Source organism: Sphaeramia orbicularis, chromosome 18 (genome assembly GCF_902148855.1).
Source record: "Sphaeramia orbicularis chromosome 18, fSphaOr1.1, whole genome shotgun sequence".
Taxonomy (NCBI): Eukaryota; Metazoa; Chordata; class Actinopteri; order Kurtiformes; family Apogonidae; genus Sphaeramia; species Sphaeramia orbicularis.
The window spans coordinates 42565275-42586810 of NC_043974.1; the positions used below are offsets into that span (position 1 = coordinate 42565275).

The following is a 21536-nucleotide window of genomic DNA, read 5'->3' on the forward strand; positions in this document are numbered from 1 at the left end:
GTAACATTTTCAGGTTACTTAATGCCAATGCTAACATTAACATTAGCATCGGAACCAAACATGATATTTACGTGATAGAATACAATACAATACAATACACTTGATTGTCATCACACATCTTACAGTTGTGCAACGAAATTGCAGGAGGTCTCTGCCAGCGACAGTGCACTTAAATCTAAGTAGCAATACAATAAAATACAGACATTAAAAAAAAAAAAAAAGTATAAGAATGTAAAGTGTGCAGTCAAAAGTATGTACAAAATGGAGATATACTGTATGAATGATTCAAAAATTGAAAGTAGTATAAAATGTGCAAATGTAGTAGTAGTATTATAAACAATGTTGACATTTGTATCAGTGTGAACAGTGCAAGTAACATAGATGATGCACAGTATTTCAGTGGTTACTGACTCATAATGTAAATTTTTATTAAAATAAGATTAGTAATTTAGGTCATTGACAGCAGCTTTTTGAATTACAGCATGTTTTACTTTCTGCTGCATCAAAGTATCAGATGGCGTGACAACTTTTAAATCAATGATAAATTAGAATTAATGTCAACATGTTACGTTATTAGGTGTTAAATTCGGTTACTGTAAGCCAAGCTGTATTTAGCCTGAGCCACTCCAAGTACTGAGCAACCTGGAGGAATAAAAAAAATATATAACAGCCACACAATGAGCAACACTGTGTAATTTTACAGCAAAATAGAGAAAATATTTTAGAAAACAGTTTCGGTAATTCTACCAGTGGTGGTCTATTTCTGCTGGCCTAAAGAATTGGAAACACTGGCCTACATTTACACTCAACATTTTTATATATGTTTTTTTTCCCTTTCTTTTTTATATTTGATCCATGAAGATGTATTAAATAATTCCCAATAGTCTATTCTGTTTCTGCTTACGTTAGTGTTTGTGTATGTTAGAACGTTTGTCCAATCATATTAAATCCATCATGTGTTGCCGGGTAAAAGAAATCTGCTGTAAGGCTTGGGATCTGAAGTTTCAAATAAATGAATGAATGAATGGTTTATTTTTGGTTTGTACAGTAATCACCGCACACAGTACAACAACCACAATAAATACAAAAAACAAAAAAAGGAATAGGCCAGAAGCAGAAGCTTATTTTTTTGCCAATGACAATCAAACAGTTGCTTCATGAGTGATATATAACCTCTAAGAAAAAACAAGGTAAACAGCCTATTTAAATGCCCCAAAACTGTGTTCTAAGTATCCTGTACTCTCTTCTCAAAATACTTTTTAATATTGTGAGATGTATGTTAGCAGGATCAACTGGAAAATTCTATAAAGCATGGCAGCCTTTTCTATAATTCACAGAAACTTATAGAATGAGCCATATATCATGACTTTAACAGCAAATCACCTGGATAACTGTAGGTATGGTACATATTTAATTTCTGTCTTTTTTTTTTTTTTTTTCAATATATGCTTAATTGTTATCTATTAAATCTTATTTCATGTATTTATTTTTGCTTTTGCTATGTTTTCACATCTAGACTTTGTATGAATGCTATATGCCTCCTGTTCATAATCCTGATGTCTTTTAGTAGATATATTTACATGTTTATGCTTATATTTAAGTTGGGGGTAGAGACTTGTGTTTAAAAAGACAGTGGAAATGTACAGATTGTATGATGCAGCCATGTTATGCTGTTGAAAATCCACAAATAAAATTATATTAAAAAAAAAAAAAATATATATATATATATATATATATACATATATATATATATATATATATATATATATATATATATATATATATATATATATATATATATATATATATAGTGGGACTTAAAGCACATTGAATTGCCTTTGAGTATGAAATTTAAAAAAACAAAAAAAAACAAAACCGTAATAATATATTTGGGACCTACAAAGCTTTATGTCCAATAACATGGTACAGTCCAGTTCATTTCCCCAGTTGGTACAGTCCAACAGGCGGGAAAGACCGCCTTTCTCGGATTCACGTGACGCAGTACGTCATTAGCCAACATGGTGGCGAACAGGACGCTTTAATCTGGTAACAAGAAGCGATTTTCACCGGGGAAACATCGAGAGTTTTTAATCTACATTTCACAAAACATTGCACGTCGTTTTGCCGTAAGTACCGGAGCTGTATTGTGCAAAAGTAGCGCATAGTTGTGTTTAAAGCATCCTGTCAAAGGGTGTTCTTAGCCTCTTAGCTGTGGTTAGCTTCAGTGCTACTGCAGTTGTATTTGTAAACACAGACCAACACGCTGCTTTGAACGACAGTAGGAAGGATGGCGGAGATAATGGTGCAACATTCACAGGCAGTTTAAGTCCCTCAGAAAGATGTGAAAGGACTGCTTTAGAGTTTTGTTTCTCTTCGTTTTTAGTTAAAGAAATTGTTAGGTCAACAGTTTCTACACATATTTAATTTAATGTAAGCGGTGTGTCAGATGAAAAGGATAGACAAAAGATAAGCTTCTACTTCTGGCCTGTTCCTATTTTTGGTTTTTGTGTTTATTGTGGTTGTACAGTGAGCGGTGATTACTGTGCAAACCAAAAATAAACCATTGATTGATTGATTCATTCATTCAAATAAACACGAGGACAAACAACAGTCACAGGCTAACTATAAACAGAAAATGCTTAGTACAACTGCTTGATACCAACCGTCTTTCTAATATATTAGGTCTTTTTCAGCTCTTATGTACACAAGTAAAACGATATGCACGAAGATGGAAGAAGCACACATCTTTACTAAAGTATCAGTGTCAAATGACCAAATACTGTGTGCTTCAACAGATTTGTGTTTCCTGTAAACTAGTGGTTTCCCATTCGGACTCACATCCATGTTTTCATGAAGTCCTCTCTTACCTCAACATAATTCAAACCAAGTATTATTTTTTTAAATAAGCCTGCTAAACACATTAACCATCTCTACTTGAACCTAATACAAGTATTTTCATTTATGCACTCAGAGGACATTGCTTGTCATTATAAGCTCACATCTGAGAGAGTGAATAAAACCACAAACTAAAAACATTGCAGGTGTGTAAATGTGTTAACACATAAAACTGAAAGGCCCATTAAATTGGCCAATTTGTTTATTTTTTCATGTTTAGCTTTTGTCATCTTTGAAATCGAATACCTAAAGTTAATGTTTCACTTCTCAAACAAATGATGGTGCTACTATATATTATCCATGCTGCTTGATGGTCAAACTAAGGCTACGTTCACACAGCAGGTCTTAATGCACAGTTCAGATTTTTTGGTGAAATCAGATTTTTTTGTGTGTGCTGGTTCATATTCCACATTAAATGGGACTTCTATCAGTTTTGAGTATGAACTGAATGTGACCCTGAAGTGACCCGCATGCGCAAAAGAGGTCCTGATGTAATATGTGGCCATGCAGACACACACTGTGTTTATGGAGGTAAATATGTTTTTCCCGCTGCTCCTCCTCCTGGGACACAGAATTGAGACTTTTGTTGCATTTCAGTGATGTAAAGGTCGGTTAAATGCGACTTGGGTGTTCAGACTGAAGTCGCATTGCAAAATATCACATACGTATTGGATCGAGGACCACATGTGGCTCAGTTGTCCTTTGACCGAAGGGTCAGCGGTTCGAATCCTGGCTCCAACTGTCCACATGGGGCCCTGAACCCTAAATTGCTCCCAGTAGAACCTGGCAGCAGCCACCTACTGGTGTATGAATGTGTGTGAATGGGTGAATGTGAGGAATTGTAAAGCACTTTGGGCACCATTAAGGTGTAGAAAATGCGCTATATAAATTCAGTCCATTTACCATTTACCACATATGAAAGTGTCCTGGGTCAGATATGAAAAAAAACTGTCTTTAACAGATTGGGTACAGGTCACATACGAGCAAAAAAATTGTATTTGGGCCACATTTGCCTCCAGTCTGAATGTAGCCAAAGAGACTGGGACTAAATGGCCAAGCATGTAAAAAACTGACCAACTGACACGTCCAGAAATCTATTCAAAACACGTCTGTCCTGACTCACAATATAAAAAGTAATTAAAGCCTCACAATTCAGATCAAAAATGTTTTCTTCATAAAGTGATCAAAACAGTGAGTTAGTAAATAGTAACTTGTTGCTGTAGCTCAGAGTGAAAGCCATTCAGTCTGTAGTGTAATATTCTGTCTAGATGAATACGCAAGCTGCTGTTGTTGTTATTATTTGTTTTTCTTTTTGGTCTCCTCTTGTGTTTAAAATTTTACTGCAAAATAACACATGGTGTCACATCTGGCTAGACATAGATGTTGGAGGTAATCGCTGTCTCAAAGCTGAAAATGACCTGTTTTCTTTTACTGTGTCACAGATTCAGTTCTCTCTGTGTGACTGAAGCAGCAGGATGGCGGGGAAATCCAACGAACGCTTCAAAACAGGAGACCTCGTATTCGCCAAGATGAAGGGCTTCCCTCACTGGCCGGCCAGGGTAAGACACAAACGGGGGAATCTCACCCCAGCGTTCAACTCTCTTGAGTTCTTGTTCAAAAAAATGGATGCCAAATGACAGTTTCTTTGCAACTTTCTACTGTTTTTTTTTTTTGCAGGGTGGTAGGGCCAGTGTAGGTTAAAGAAATGAGGTAAAAAGATGAGATATTCTGAGAGATTATAGAGGTAAAAATGTGTAAGAAAAGAAACATATTCTCTAAAATTAGTCTGTTTTCATTCATTTTTGGGCATCACTCATAAACTTCAATTACAAACTAATGCTCTTTTTTAAATAACAGAAATGTCTAGATTGATGAGAAAAAACTACATTAAAATGATAAATATACAAGATGAAACTAAGAAATATTCAAAGAAAATCCTCTGACATTAAAATGGTGAATGCACAAAACCACTCATATATTTATAAGGGAAAGATCAAAGATTTTAAAATTATATATTTATGAACAAACACAAAAGGTGTAAATTTACATGAAGATAAGCCTGACTATTTCCACAGTTTAAAGTGATACTTTTTCTGAGGAGATAAGTTCATAAATTAAAAATAAAACACAGATAAGATCAGAGATTATAAAGTCTAGAAATTCTCTTTAGATTGAAGCTGTTTTTTTTAATTTACCAGAAGGAGAAACTACTTGGATTTATCTCCTTTTGTGTTTCTTCAGGTCCATAATCCAGAACACGGATGCAAGAAGCGAGTCCTGGTCTACTTTTTCGGAACCCACCAGATGTATGTACCTCTACATCGACTGCAACACTTGATCTTATTAAATGACAGTTGTTGGTTAATGGGTGTTAACTCCATGTTCCTCCTCAGAGGAAGTCTCGTGCCAGAAAACGTTGTTCCTTATGTCGGAAACAAGATGAAGTACGGCACTGGTGTTCGCATCAAAGGCTTCTCTGAGGGGATGTGGGAGATCCAGAACACGCCCGGAATTGGGAGCAAACTCAAAGTTAGTGTTTATTCCATGCAAAATTTACAACCACAATTCCAGAAAAGCTACTGTGTATCAATGTTTTTGCATGTTGTTATTATTGATAATTATGATAATAATGTAATTCATTATGTCAGATATTACAGCAACAGTCTTCTTCTTCTTGTGCAATAATTCTTAATGCATATTTCTTAATTCTTGCAATAGTTTTTACAATAACAATACAATATTTATTCAGATCCAAATGCACTATTTTTATAGATATTTTTTTAGATTTTTATTTTCATAGATACACATACTGTGAATACTGTTAATATTGTAAATATTGTGTCCATTCATATCTATTTTATTCTATTCTGTTCACATCTATCTATATTCACATTTATTTTATTGTACTTTTAGTTCTTTTTTTTGTACTTTTGTTAAATTTGTATTCTGTTTTCGCATTTTATTTTATTTTATTTTTTGTAATTTTTTACTTGCTCTATTCTTATTTTCTGGTGTTTTTATATAAATATGTATATGTGTATATATATATATATATATATATATATATATATATATATATATATATATATATATATATATATATACACACACACACATATGTGTGTATATGTATGTATGTATGTATATATATATATTGTTGCTCTGACTGGAGTAGTACACTCATTACATTGAACCCACAATGGCATTCTATTCTTTCACAAAAAAGTATCAAGTGGAGACAAATGGTACTAATTGGAGCTATCTCCTTTTCCATATTAAAACAGGAAATCTAGGACTCTTCACATTTTGATCCTTAATGAGTTGTGAAACAGTCTCAGAAACTGTCTGTTATTTAACTGATTCATGCATTCCTTTTTTGATCTGATTTCTGTTTTGTCACCTCAGATGCCCGCAAAGTCCAGCACACAGACTCCTGCAAAAACTACACCTGCAAAAGTAACTCCTACTGCCAGTAACACTACACGTGCTAAAAAAGCTACCAGTAAAGCGACTCCGCCTAAAACTCCTTCAAAGCCCAGTGGTAAGAAAGAAACGGCGTCTGCTGATAAAACTCCTCTCAGAGCTTCGTCAAGAGGGGCTCCAGATAAAACCCCAGACTCTAAACAAACCCCTGCAAAGACACCGACGGTCAAAGAAGCGGCGGCAGGACCGGCCGTAAGTACAAGAAACACTAGGTCAGGGGGAAGTCTGATAGGACCGCCTCTTCCGCTCCCAGAATTCAGGAGACCGAAGAACTCAGAGTCAAAGTCTGCAGATAAAAGTAAAATAAGTAAGAATGATGGAGTGCAGAAAGTCCAAGAGAAGAAGGAACCTGAAGAAATAAAGGAGAAGTTGTCAGAGAGTCAAGGAGTGAAGAGGAAGAGGGAAGAAGAGAAGGAGGCAGAAAGTGAAGGAGGAAACGAAACAACAGCAGAGGGAAAAGCATCAACGAAAAAGAAGAAAGAAAACGTAGACAAAGACAAGGAAACGAAGGAGGATGAAAAGAAGGAAGAAGAGATGAAGAAACCGCCTACGGATGGAGAAGGTATGAGGACGAGGAGGTCGGAGAAGGAGGAGCAGAGGAAAACCAAGCAGGACTTTTCAGGAGGTGAAGAGGAGAACAGGGTGATGAAGAGGAACAGGGTGGAGAGGAAAAGCAGGCAGGAGGATGTGGGAGAAGAGGAAGAGGAGGCAATGAAGAACATGGACGAAGAGGAGAGGGAGGGAGGAGACGGACTTGTGGACGAGGAGGTGGGTTTTATTAAGACCAGACTCCTGCTCAAACTCTCATTTTCAAGACTTTGTGTAAAATGTGTTGTAAGTATTAGTACTGTACAAATTTAATTCTGATTAAAGTTAGATTATGAGTGTTGCACCACAAAAATACACTATATGGACAAAAGTATGTGGACATGTTGAATTCATTTTTAATATAAACTATAATATTTATATGCACTTTAAACATTTACTACAAATACAATCATTAATAAATATGGTAATATCTCCTAATCATGATGGTCTGTATTGATTAATTACAATAATATCTTATTTTACATATTCTTCTACGTATATTATAACTAGATGTTCACTTATTCAAATAATATTCTATATTTTGTTATTGTAGTGGATGTATACATCTTTTTTAATGTACAAATTGAAGAAAACATTTTAAAGTTTTGATCCACATTATTCCACAGATGTACCCCGCTAACAGAGATACACTGGCTTTTTACGTTTGTTCTATTTTCTCCTTTCACAGTTCTATCAGTTCTCAGCCCTATCACACTCACTCACACTTCATTAAGTTTTCCTCACATACGCAGCCTAAGGTCAAAATCACACACTACAGTCTAAATGTTCAATGTTCCACATCCACTTTAAACTGCTGTCGTCATTATAATCTGTAATGAAGCATAAGAGGTTGGAACATCAGCATCGATGTGATATCTTTATCACTCAAAATAGATAGATAGATAGATAGATAGATAGATAGATAGATAGATAGATAGATAGATAGATAGATAGATAGAATCATTGTAATTTGGTCATGCAGAATGTAAATAATGGTTTGATACTAATGAAATACGTGCATAAAAATTATTTCTCACATTTGAGGGACACATGCGTTCACCCCAATATGGGATGTTTTTATTTTCTTTAAATGTGCAGAGACAACGCCTGGCTGCAAAGAGGGAGAGTCTGTTAAAATCTCTGCGAGGTCTGTTAACAACAACTGGAGGAGTGAAGAGGAGGGAGAGTGTGAAGAGCGCTCAGTAAGACATGAACTAACTCAAACTACATTAGCGATACCAGAGGGTGGGGTCATTTTGTGCCTCTGATATGGGATTGTAATTTAATTAGTCCAGTGTTTAAGTGGGAAGGAAGTGCATCACATAATTTATATTCATGTCGATATTAATTTGATATTTGTAACTCCTTTTTAGGACAGCTGGGGATGAAGCAAAGAAAAAGAAGACGGAGTCCACATCAACGGATAAGAAGAGCATCAAAGAATCAGCTGTGACTAAGGTGGTCTCCAAGAGGACAGGAAGTGAAGGTTCATCCAGAAAAAGCAGAACACTGGAGGAGAAGGACGATAGAAACACCTCACAGACAAAACCGGCAGAGGTCAACCCGAAAGACAGCAACAAACAGGGAAAGAAACTAGACAGGGACGATGAAATCAAGGAAAAGAAAAGTGATGACACGAAGCCGCCGAAGGAAGAGAGGAGTATTATCGGAAAAATCGTCAAAGCGCCAGGAGCCAAGGTTCAGGTGAAGACGATGGGAGGACCGTCGACCACCGAGGAGGACAAGAAGAGAACGGACCAGAAAAGTTCAGAAAAGGCCAACGAGGCGGAAGGAGAGGGAAGAAAAGACGGCAAGAGGAGGTCGGAAAGATCGGCAAAAGAGGCGGATGGGAAGGGAAAAGGGGATGAGGAAAGACAGAAAAAGAGAAGAGAGGACGGAGAGAAGAAGGCAGAAGATAAACTGGAAGGGAAGTCACAGGAGGACAAAGTGACGACAAGAGACCAGAAGAGGAAGGATGGAAAGAATGAAACGTCAGAGAAGGAAGTGAAAACGACAGCAGACAAAGTGACGACAGGAGAGCAGAGAAAGAAGGATGGAAAGAGTGAAACGCACGAGAAAAAGGATGAGAAAATTACAGAACAAACTGAAAAAGTAACAACTAGAGAGCAGAAGAGAAAGGATGGAAAGAGTGAAATACAGGAGAAGAAAGATGACAAGACTACAGCAGAACAAACGGAAAAAGTAACAAGAGAGCAAAGAAAGAAGGATGGAAAGAATGAAGCGCATGAGAAAAGTACAGAAGAAACAGAAAAAGTAACAAGAGAGCAAAGGAAGAAGGATGGAAAGAATGAAATGAATGAGAACAAGGATGAGAAAATTACAGAGGAAACACAAAAAGTAGTGACAAGAGAACAGAGGAAGAAAGATGGAAAGAATGAAATGAATGAGAAAAAGGATGAGAAAAGTACAGAAGAAACAGAAAAAGTAACAAGAGAGCAAAGGAAGAAGGATGGAAAGAATGAAGCGCATGAGAAAAAGGATGAGAAAAGTACAGAGGAAACAGAAAAAGTAACAAGAGAGCAAAGGAAGAAGGATGGAAAGAATGAAGCACATGAGAAAAAGGATGAGAAAAGTACAGAAGAAACAGAAAAAAAAACAAGAGAGCAAAGGAAGGATGGAAAGAATGAAGCACATGAGAAAAAGGATGAGAAAAGTACAGAAGAAACAGAAAAAAAAAACAAGAGAGCAAAGGAAGGATGGAAAGAATGAAGCACATGAGAAAAAGGATGAGAAAAGTACAGAGGAAACACAAAAAGTAGTGACAAGAGAACAGAGGAAGAAAGATGGAAAGAATGAAATGAATGAGAAAAAGGATGACAAAAGTACAGAAGAAAAAGAAAAAGTAACAAGAGAGCAGAAGAGGAAAGATGGAAAGAATGAAATGCATGAGAAAAAGGAGGAGAAAAGTACAGAGGAAACAGAAAAAGTAACAAGAGAGCAAAGGAAGAAAGATGGAAAGAATGAAGCACATGAGAAAATGACAGAAGAACAAACTGAAAAAGTAATGACCAGAGAACAGAAAAGAAAAGATGGAAAGAGTGAAACGCAGGGTAAAAGTGACAACAAAACTGCTGCAGTAAAAGTGACAAAAGAACAGAAGAAAGATGAAAAGAGCGAAACGCATGAGAAAAAGGAGGAGAAAATGACAGCAGAACAAACTGAAAAAGTAACGACAAGAGAACAGAAAAGAAAAGACGGAAAGAGTGAAATACAGGAGAAGAAAAATGACAAGACTACAGCAGAACAAACGGAAAAAGTCACAATGAGAGCAGAGGAAGAAGGATGGAAAGAATGAAACGCATGAGAAAAAGGATGAGAAAACTACGGAGGATCAGACAGAAAAAGTAACAACAAGAGAACAGAAGAGGAAAGAGGGAAAGAATGATACACAGGGAAAAGAGGATGAGAAAACTGCAGCAGAAAAAGTCCCAAGAGAACAGAGGAAGGATGAAAGAGTGAAACGCAGCAGAAAAAGGACGAGAAACGACGACAGAACAAACTGAAAAAGTAACGCACTAGAGAGCTGAGGAGGAAAGATGGACAGAGCAAAATGGAGGAGAAGAAAAATGAAGAAGAAACGACATCGAATCAAACGGAAAAAGTGACGACGCGAGAACAGAAGAGGAAAGATGGAAAGAATGAAACACAGGGGAAAAAGGATGAGAGAACTGCAGTCGAAAAAGTGACAAGAGAACAGAGGAAGGATGAAAAGGATGAGAAAACGACGGCAGAACAAACTGTGAAAGTAACAACTAGAGAGCAGAGGAGGAAAGATGGACAGAGAAAAATGCAGGAGATGAAAGACGAAGAAGTGAAGACGAGAGAACAGAAGAAAGACGGAAAGAATGAAATGGAGGAAGAGGAGGATGTCAAAACTAGAACGATGAAGAACGACAAAGAACCAGAAACTCCACAGACGTCGCAGGTAAAGACGACGAACATCAGCGCAGAAGAAGAAGAAAGAAAAGCGAAAGGTAACGAAGAAGCGGAGCAGAAGAAGACTCTGGGTATGACGCTGACCGACTCCACTCTGCACAGAATCCACGGGGACATTCGGATTTCCCTCAAGAGCGACAACCCAGTAAGAGCAAACACACAGGCCGCAAAATGAAGCAAACTATGCCCCCTGGTGGCCGGTGGGAGCACTTACACAATATCTGTGTTTCCTAACCTTTTTGAGCCACGGTGCATATGTTATAGCAGGAGTGTCCAAGTCATTTTAGTTCAGTTCCACATTCAGCACGATTTGATCTCAAGTGGGCCGGACCAGTAAAATAATAACAGTGAAAAAAGTAAAATTATATTATGATCAGGGGGTAGTCTACAAAGTTCCTTAAAAATCTGAATAACATGAAACAACTTGAATTGTCTTAAGAAAAACAAGTGCAATTTATGTTTATGTTTATGCATTTGGCAGACACTTTTTTCCAAAGCGACTTACAGGGGAAAACCAATCAAATCACTCAATCAATCAAATTTGATTTATATAGCGCCAGATCCCAACAAAAAAGTTATCTCATGACACTTTATATATAGAGTTGGTCAAAACCAGACTCTAAGCCAATTTACAGAAACCCAACAGAATTTATCAATATTCTGCCTCAGTTTATCATGTACTCATGTGCAGGGGTAGGCAACCTGTGGCCACATTTGGCTCTTGGACCCTTTTCCAGTGGCTCAATGTATCTTTGTCAAAAACTATTTGGAAATGAAAAACACTTTTTTTGTTCACATTTTGCCATTACAATAAAGGGATTCTGATGTTATGCAGTTGTAAAAATATAGACTTTACTTCAAATGAATAATTAAAAAAAAAAAGTAACAGTAGCAAAAGTAGACTGCTGAAGGGTCATTACAAACAAAAAAGTTAAGGATTTTTTTTTTTTTTTGGACTATTTTTTTTCAGTTGGGATTCTTGCATAGAGCTTTTTACTTTTTTGTGTGTGAATTGAATTGAAACACATTTTTTTAATGACCAGGCATGATTTTATTTAAAAATGGCAAAAGAAAAAAGACCAAAAAAAAAGAAAAAATATCCTTAACTTTTTGTTTGTAGTGTATTTATCTGTAGTCTCCATTGCAAAGAAAGCCTTTACTTATCAGTTGATTTTAGCATCAAACAAAAATGACAAATATCACTGTTTTTTTTAGTTTTGTCATTTCTTTGTAGGTCTGTAAATGCACTGAAACTTTGATTTATTCTCCACATATTCTGTCCAAACTAATCCTGAAGAGCTTCATAAGCAGTCACCAGTTTGAGGAAAGATATCAGGGTATCTTTTGGCTCCAGACATTTTTTCTTTTTCTTTTTCTGTCCTACAGTGGCTCTTTAGTTTGCAAAGGTTGCCGACCCATGCTCATGTGCATTACAGTCACACAAAATATTTAGTAACAGGCAGAATATTGGTAAATTTGCATTTACTTTTCTTAAGACATTTCTGTTTGTTCATATTTGTTCAGGTTATTCACATTTTTTGTAAACATGTATTTTGGTAATGTAAACATTTTTGTGTAATTTTACTTTTTTACACCAAAAAACAAAGAAAATTTGGGGTTGTCATTATTCATAGGTTATTATTATAATATTTTACTGGTCTGACCCACTTAAAATCTAATTGGACTGTATGTGGAACCTGAATTAAAATGATTTTAACACCACTGATTATTAATATCTTCAGTGTAATTTTTGCAGTTCTTCACAAATTCATCCAGTGGGCCAGATTAGACCCTTTGGCGGGCCGGATGTGTGACACCTGTTAGTTATAGGGTTAAAACCCAGTAATATCCCATCAGAGAGCGAACTTCATTTGATTGCCATTCCAACATTTATTTCAATATTAAGTAGCTCCTTGTTTTGGATAATCCCTTATGGTCCGACTAAAGCAAAAATGAATTTAAAAGTAAAACTGTGGGTCATTTAGCAACACTGATACGTCAAATTGTCTCTAAAATGTCCCGTCAGAGAGATTTTGAATACCGTGTTTTGACCCTATATTAGAAAAATCACAAGGCACACCAAACAAAAATATCACACGAAGTGTATTTATTTAAATATGATGCAGATCTAGTCTCAATTTACTTCCTCAGTGTGAAACCTGGGCCTGTTTAGTTGAACACAAAGCTGATATACTCGCAGGAAAGAAAGACACACACGTATCTTCCTCAACAGCTCTGAGTCTCTCACTTTGTGCACGGGTGACATTGTCGTGGGGCGTTTGGAACAAGAAAGCTGAGAGGGGTGTGTCAGCGACCCCTCAGACGGACCCCCCGGCGTATGGATTGAGGTCCGTCATATAATAGTATGGGAGGCGTATCTCCCCTGCCCCAACCCGATAGGCAAAGGCAAGGCAAATTTATTTGTATAGCACAGTTCATACAAGGGGCAATTCACAGTGCTTTACAAAATTGGTAAAGAGACAGGTTAAAAACACACAGTTACAATTAAAACATAATAAAACATAAATAATAATCAGTTAAAATAACGTAAAAGGTCAGAGTGCAGATAGAACCCTTTCAGTTGTTCTATGCACAGTTGAACAGAGCCGTTTTCAGCCAGGACTTTAACACTGTCAGAGTAGAGGCCTGCCTCACATCATCAGGAAGACTGTTCCAGAGTTTAGCTCAGTGTTTTCAACCTTGGGGTTGGGACCCCACGTGGGGTCGCCTGGAATTTCTGGTAATTGATAACATTTTTTAAAAGTTACTAATAAAAAATATATGTTGAGTTGTGAGAGACAATCCCAATCCATAAAAGACATGACAAACTCTGAAACTGAAGCACTGTGGTTCTGTTTATCTGTCAAATGTTCATTGTGGCCAGTTTCAGATGCTGCAGCTCTTTCATAATTCATAGTTTGAGTTCTTGTTTGTTCAGTATTAAGTGTCAGCCTTGTAAATCACAGCTGGACTGACTGTACATATCCTGACCAAGGAAAATAAAATTCTCCCTTTGTGCAGTAATCTACACCTGGATTTACTGCCTCTGTCCATAATAATATACATTATATAGACTAAATGTCCTCAAAAATTAACTTTTTTTGTAACATAGTATAACAAACTATTACATGATCAAAGACAAATTAATTTTAGCAAAAAAATTTCTTTGTTTTGAATATCTGGGTTCACCAGAAATTTGTGATGTCAAAATGGGGTCACGAGCCAAAAAAGGTTGGGAACCACTGGTTTAGCTCATGGAACTGAAACGCACCTTCACCGTGTTTAGTCCTGACTCTGGGCAGCAGCAGAAGACCAGTCCCTGAGGTTCTCAGGGTCCAACATGGTTCATGTGGGACCAGCATGTCATATATACCGGGGCTTTATCAACAGAACACACCACATCAGGGCCGGTTCACTTTCATTTTTATTTTGCAAAGGGGAACAGGAGACCGTTGTGGAGTGGATCATTGGTGCATGCAGTCGTGTGTATCTATATCATGCTGCCTACTTACAGTACCAACCTTGTGAAATTGGATAATCTTCTACGGCACACCTGATGATTTCTCACAGCACACTTATGTGCTGCAGCACAGTGGTTGGGAAACACTATACTATATGGACAAAAAGTATGTGGACTCGTTGAATTTAGGTGTTTCTTTTCTAACAGTGTTCTGAGATACAAACAATAATGATGAATGTTATTATATAGTTTTATATTGGGATAAATATCATTGCATTGGTTAGTTTGGTTTAAATTGTTTTCTTTGCCTCAGAGATGGTTTTGAGTTAATTTCTCTCAACGTTGATTTTTTTTTTTTTTGTATCCATGACTATGATTTTAAATCTTCTACCTCTAAATTAAAAAAAAAAAAAATCATGCTCTGACTGTAAATAATTTTCCATCTACTTTCTTCACATCTCACTGAGGAAGAAAATCCTCCCATTAAACTGTAAGGAAATATTGATGTTTATAAACTATTGATGATTATAAACAGTTCATGCTGATTTGACTTAAACATATAAATGTCAGTAAACAAAAAATAGTTTATTAACTATATGGACTGTTATTTATTTATTGTTGGTAAATAATCAACAAAATAATCATTACCAAAAGAATCAACAAATTGAATAAAATAATTTAAAAAATCAGGAAAAATGAACAAAATCAACTAATTTAACAAAAAGTAAGAAAGTAATCAACAAAATGAAGAAAAAGGACCAAAATAATCAACGAATGGAACAAAATAGTCAACAAAAGTACAAAAATATTGGGACACGTGTAAGATGTCTTGTTCGTGCTGATTTGAGGTGGAAACAAAACCAAACTAACCAATGCAATGATATTTATCCCATAATATAAAACTATATTCTGACATTTGTCATTATTGTTTTGTATCCCAGACCCCTGTTAGAAAAGAAACACCTGAATTCAACAAGTCCACATACTTTTGTCCATATAGTGTAGGTTTTATCTAAGTCCATAACAGTCTGAAATTGAATTGTGACTGGTCTAAAGTTGATTTGAATTTGAAGCTAATATTATTTGACCCTTTGTTTTTCTTTCTGTTTCAGGACATAAGTAAGTGTATCTTGGCGCTGGATCAGCTCAGTATGGTTTATGTGACGTCTCAACATGTCCAGAGGCACAGTGAACTCGTCGCCACTTTGAGGAAGGTACAGACCCTGACCCATTATTGAGTAGCTCAGTTATGATGCCTTCAGGTGCAATCGGGAAGATTTTATTTTCCTGTACTGCTCTGGCCCACTTGGGCTGAATGTGGAACCGGAACTAAAATGAGTTTTTTTTTCATGGTCACGGATGAATGTATGAATATAAACTGAGCAGTAAATCAAGTGTGTCTCTAAGTATACATAAATAACCGTCTGGATCTGAGTATTTGACCTGTTTGTTTCTTTTGTTCTGTCGTGGTGCTCAGCTGCGTTTTTACCGGGCCAACCAGGCCATCATGCACAAGGCCTCGATGCTCTACAACCGCTTCAAAAACGCCTTCCTGCTCGGAGAGGGGGAGGAGGTGGTGAGCGCCGCCTTCCTGCGCTCGCTGCTGGAGGAGAAGGAGAGGGAGGAGGCTCAGCGGGTGGAGCGCTGCCGGGACAGGAGGGAGGAGCTTCTACAGGAAGTGAAGAAGAGAATGGACCAGGTGAAGGAGAGGAAGAGGGAGGAAGAGGAGGAGGAGACGCTCAGAAAAGGTAAAGACTCATCATTGAAGTCAATTCAGAGATTTGTTGGGTTTTCATTTTACATGTTAGAAAATGATTATAAATCCTACTATATAATGCACGTTCTGTGTCTGTCGTTCGATCGATGTTGCAGCACAGGAGGGCGTTTGTACAGGTTTTCCTCAGCCTTCACAGGCCCGATCGCTACCAAACTCGCCAAATGAATAGAAACATTATCTGACTATGTACTAGGCACAATTTTATGTCCGTATTCAAATGTTGTGAGGTATGCTGGGTGATTTTAGCCTCTCTCTACTTTGAATTCTTCATCCCTGCCGCCATACTCCATTTTCGGAAGTGGTTATGCTGCCGTTCATGAAATTTCTACTGCTAGCAGACGACACTACAATGAGAATGCTGCAGTTCACTACCGCTGTATGGATTTAATCATGCTTCACAGGCCAAACAAATACATGCTCTTCCCTTCATGCCTCACATGTTGGCTCAAATTATTACCTGCACAATGCATGATTAAATGGTAGTTTACAAATGGATAGTGGTGGCAGACAAGTTCTACTTATCATGCTATCGTACAATGGCACCACGGGTACAATGCTGCTAGTAATAATAAACATATAAATTAAAGATACTATGAGTTATGAAAATTTGAATGGATCATAATTGAGCTAATGCTAAATGCTAGTTTACTGACTCTAAACCAGAACTTAACCTTCCTCTTGTGTTCGCTTTCTGTTGCCATCTCTTACGTTAACAGGTCGGTTTTGACCCATCTGCTGTAAAATACACTAAAAACAATTATCTACCATCCAATGTGTTTCTCATCTCTTGGTTACTTTGTTAGGCTTCCTTATCCATGAAAATATTGGTTTTAATATTTTTGGTGTTAGCCTCTGGGCCTTTTTTTTATCAGCATACCCCTTGATGTGCATTCTGTAAGTCACCAACTCTATACCAAACTGATCCCACGTGTGGACATGCCCATCTGTGCTTGTTTTTTTTTTTTTTTGCAGGTATACTGGATAACAAGGCAAAATTAATTCATTCATAACCTTTATTTAAACTCAGAGGTGTATTGAGGATGCAACCTCATTTACAATATAGCCGAGACAAAACAAAACATCTGAAACATACAATGTACATTTCAGAAATACTGAAAAGTAAAAGTGACAAAGACAAATTAAAAACAGAGAAGTCTACTTAAAAAAGGAGCAGCTGGAGGTAAAATAAGATGGAATCATGGATTTAAAACACAAAATATTTGAAACATGCAATGCCATATCAGAAGTACCAAAAAGTAAACGTGATAAAGATTAAGTAAAAACAAAGACATTTACTTAAAAACAGGAGCAGCTGGAGATAAAATAAGAAGTGATTAAGGATTTAAATTGTCCTAATGATAAAAGTGTGGTAAGTTTGTAGTAAGGAAATGAGAATCTCCCAAAGCTCACATGATTGGTGGAGGAGCTGTCTGTCAGTGTGTTGGCTGACAGTGCACTTATGAGTTCAGTTTTGGCTCTATTTATTGCTTTATAATCTTATTTTTAGAACTGGGTCGACCCTAACAATCCAAAGGTGTTAATTTGTAGGAGCCATTGCTCTTTGATAAGGCTGCATTTGTAAAGAAGAATCTGTTCTTAATTGCCTGCCTGGGTAAATAAAGGTTAAAAAAAAAAATTCAACCAGAGCATTTCATAATTTAGTGAAACTTTTTTTGTATTATTTTGTTGAAACAGAGGTTCATCATAAAGTTAAAAAGCCTCGATGCAATACACAAATTTTATGTGGTTCCTTTATGCATTTAGAACCTAAAATGGGTCGGTGCCAACCCTAAGACAAGAGGAAGGTTAATCAAGCATTGCATAATAAGATCATTTTGCAGTGGTGTTAGGAGAACCTTTGAAACACAATTACAGTGGAGGTGCCTGCCTGTTAGACTTGAGGTATAATTAAAAATAATAATTATATGATAATTATAGTAATAACTTAAAGGTGAACTACCAGATGAGAACGTCCAAGAAAGAAATTCAGCCTCAATTCAGTCCTTTGGGAATTGACTCCACCCATACAGAATGTTTTTTTTACTGTAAAATGTGAATGCAAATATCGATATCGCAAGTAAAAAAAAAAAAAAAGCTTAGTCATTCAGCGATGTTCAATGAGTTCTATTATATTAGAACAGGAGCCACATTCAGGCCAATTTGATCTGAAGTGGGTCAGACCAGTCAAATAATAAAATAATAGCCTATTAATAAAAAGAACTCCAAATATTCTCTTTATTTTAGTGCAAAAAAGTAAAATTAAATTAGGAAAATGTTTAAATAACAAACTATGTGAATAACCTGAAATTTCTTAAGAAAAATAAGTGTAATTTTAACAATATTATGCATCAACTTATTATGCATTTAGCCACTATGGCCCCCACCTGTGGAACAGCCTGCCAGAGAGCCTCAGGACTGCAGAGACTGTTGTTATTTTTAAAAGAAGATTAAAGACACACCTTTTTAATCAGGCTTTTAACTAATTTTTTAAACTCTTCTTGTTCTTATTTTGTTTTATTTATCACTGATACTTTATCTATTCTATTTTATTTATAATCTTACGTATTTTACTCTTGGTACTGTATTTATTTTATTTTATTTATTCTCTTAGTCCTATGTTATGCTTTTAGTCTTTAGCTTTTAACGCCAGTGTTTCCTCAGGGGGGTCCTCCACACTGGGAGCTGTGTCTGGTCTGCTAGTGGGGGTACTGTCCTTGGGTCCCTTTGGCCCGGCTGGCTGGGGGTCCTCCCTTCGATGTGTCTGTCGGAGTCGGGGGGCCTGGGTGCCGGTCCCCCCGATGGCACGGCCTGCGGCTCCTCCCAGTGTGGACGGCCCCAAAGGTGGCGTTTCCTTGATCCTTAGTGCCATGCCATGTCTCCCTGTTGTGTGCGTGTGTGTGCGTATATGTGTGTGTGTGTGTGTGTGTGCGTGTCTAGTATGGAGGGTGGGAGGGAGGGGTTTTCTTTGTAATTGTTTTTCTGTTTTTATTGTGTAATTGTTTTTAATTCTGTAAAGCACTTTGTGTTGCATCTGTGCATGAAAAGCGCTCTATAAATAAAGGTTGATTGATTGATTGATTTATGCATGTACATTACAGATCACAATGGATCTACAAATACACAAAACATTTAGTAACAGGATGAATATTATTACAGTTTTGGAGTTTGGAACTAAAATTACTTTGATACCCATGACTGTTAATATCTTCAGTGTAATTTTTGCACTTCGTACATTCATCCTGTAGGCCTGAATGGTACCTTTTGCGGTACAGTTTTTGCCCACGGACCGCATGTTTGACACCCCCATTAGAGAATTTTATAGTTATTTTTGTCACTACTTTTATTTTTGTCACAAGATTTTGGCCATTGACTGGTTCATACAGGCGACATGGTGGTGCAGTGGTTAGCACTCGTGCCTCACAGCAAGAATGTCCTGGGTTTGATTCCAACACCAGTCGATGGGGTGGGACCTTTTTGCATGTTCTCCCTGGGTACTCCACCATCCAAAGACATGCATTAATCTAAATTGCCCATAGGTGTGAATGTGAGTGATTGTTTGTCTCTATATGTCAGTCCTGCGATGAACTGGTGACTTGTCCAGGGTGTACCCCGCCTTCGCCCCATGTAGCTGGGATAGGCTCCAAGTGACCCCTGTGACCCTAGTGAGGATAAAGCGGGTTCAGAAAACAAATGAATGAATGGTTTATACAGTGTCAAATCACATTTCTACGTGTGTGATTGGCTGCTTTACTGAGTTCTACTGCTCTGTGGTTCAATACAGAGGCAACACGGTAGCTCCCATAACAGTGGTATTTTGGCTTCATTTTCACATGGTGGAAGGAATCAATGTCATGTTTGTCTTGTATTTGTACACTTACTCCATATGTAAATGCTGATTTCTGCTCCTGCTTTTTCAACTGTATGTCTTTTTGAACTGTATTTGTACCTAAATTGTCTTCATGCTAAGCTATGCTAGCTAATTCAGACTCATTAAAATTGTCATGTGGTTTACTATTTGTTTTGTTTACCGTCCGCAGCTTCATTGGATTGTCACTGACAGATGCTAAATTCAACTGGGACCGAACCAACTCCGCACAGATGGGCGTGTCTCGAATTGAAGCCCCGCCCCTTCTCATGGACGGTTGAATGTTTTGAACTGTGTGTTCTCCCTGTTACTGCTGTATTTATGTTGTCATTTTACTTGCATTACTATATATAACACAGAGTTACTGTCTCACTTGAATGTACCAGGAAAGTGTTTATCCCAGCCACAGCTTTATTTCTACATTTTAAGCTTTTAGGCTCCTTTGTGGGTTTTGAAAGTTGTCCCTTTTCACTTTTCAGCCTAAGTTTAATGGAGTATTTTGACACTTTTTCACTGTTATTTTTGGCTCCATCCATAGTCACCACATTTGCACCATTTGATGCTGCTGTTGTTATGGCAACGACATTCTAAGAAGTCGTCCCATGTTAGAAAAGTGTTTTGGCTCTTTTTGGGTTTTTTGGTCATTATGTGCATTAAACAGGTGAGATTATTTTTGTTTATTTAACCTGCTTCTAGTCTTTATGCTAAGCTAAGTTAACTATTAAAATGCAGAGACAAATTAAATTCCATCACATTAGCATTAAATTTGATCTACCTCTGCCAGCTGTTATGGTCGCTTTTTATTTATTTTATTTTTTATCTGATGTTAACTCATATTCCGACCGGTACGCGAGGTAACAGGGCTGATGGGAATTGTAGTCAAATATGCTGAAATTTAGTTCACTGAAGTATTAAACCCTTTACTGTCACAGCAACATTTTTTTTAAATAGATTTTTTATTTTGTATTTTCACAACATTTTTTATATTCTTTTGTAACCTTGTGCAGATGTTTCATCTGTTTTTAAGTTACATGTAAATATGTGCATTTGGTTTGCAGAAATCTTTAAGTAAAATGACTGTTTTACAAGCCTTACACTTCATCTGGGTTGGGATTATTTTGTCTAAATGTGTTGAAACATGTTAAGTGACTTTGGACTTTGATTTATTGTTTTGTTTCATGAGTAAAAAACTTTATTTCTCATTGTAGTTACTTTTCTAGTTGTTGATCTAGGTCTGAATTGGCTTTGAGATGTAGTGGAGTATAGAGTTAAATAAAAGAACTAGAACCTCAAATGTACTGTAAAGTACAGTAGTGCAGTAAATGTGTCGATACCAAAGTGGAAAAATACTAGTTTAAAATTAAATTCCTGCATTGAAACCTTTAAAACTAAAAAGCGCCAAATATACATGAACAATGAAAAATCGAAAATGGCCTGTTTTATTGTAATAAGCCATTAATTTATATTTGTTAACTCCTTCATGCATGCATTATGAAAAAACAGAATTAAAA

The 21536-nt window shown here is 36.7% G+C and overlaps 1 protein-coding gene across 5 annotated transcripts; it reads left to right on the top strand.

Moving 5' to 3' along the window:
* The first annotated feature begins 2013 nt into the window (after positions 1-2013).
* On the top strand, positions 2014-21119 carry psip1b (PC4 and SFRS1 interacting protein 1b). 5 transcript variants are annotated; one of them, XM_030162343.1, is made up of 11 exons: positions 2014-2126; positions 4338-4454; positions 5137-5201; positions 5289-5424; positions 6301-7146; positions 8065-8168; positions 8340-9220; positions 10698-11068; positions 15496-15597; positions 15861-16130; positions 20194-21119. In XM_030162343.1, the coding sequence occupies exons 2-11, from the start codon at positions 4371-4373 to the stop codon at positions 20215-20217; spliced, it is 2883 nt and encodes a 960-aa protein (XP_030018203.1). In that variant the 5' UTR covers positions 2014-2126; positions 4338-4370; the 3' UTR covers positions 20218-21119. The 5 variants fall into 5 exon arrangements, with proteins under 5 accessions (XP_030018203.1, XP_030018204.1, XP_030018206.1 ...); XM_030162344.1 differs by lacking the exons at positions 10698-11068; positions 15496-15597; positions 15861-16130; positions 20194-21119 and adding exons at positions 9954-10163; positions 10252-10626; XM_030162346.1 differs by lacking the exons at positions 10698-11068; positions 15496-15597; positions 15861-16130; positions 20194-21119 and adding an exon at positions 9340-9743 and having other exon boundaries at positions 8340-9180.
* The last annotated feature ends 417 nt before the right edge of the window (positions 21120-21536 follow it).

Coding starts and splice junctions, on each gene's coding strand:
- psip1b (XM_030162343.1), top strand. CDS start 4,371: ATGGCGGGGAAATCCAACGAACGCTTCAAAACAGGAGACCTCGTATTC. Junction 5,202..5,288: donor TTTTTCGGAACCCACCAGAT/GTATGTACCTCT, acceptor GTTCCTCCTCAG/AGGAAGTCTCGTGCCAGAAA. Junction 9,221..10,697: donor GAATGAAGCGCATGAGAAAA/GTACAGAAGAAA, acceptor GGAAGGATGAAA/AGGATGAGAAAACGACGGCA.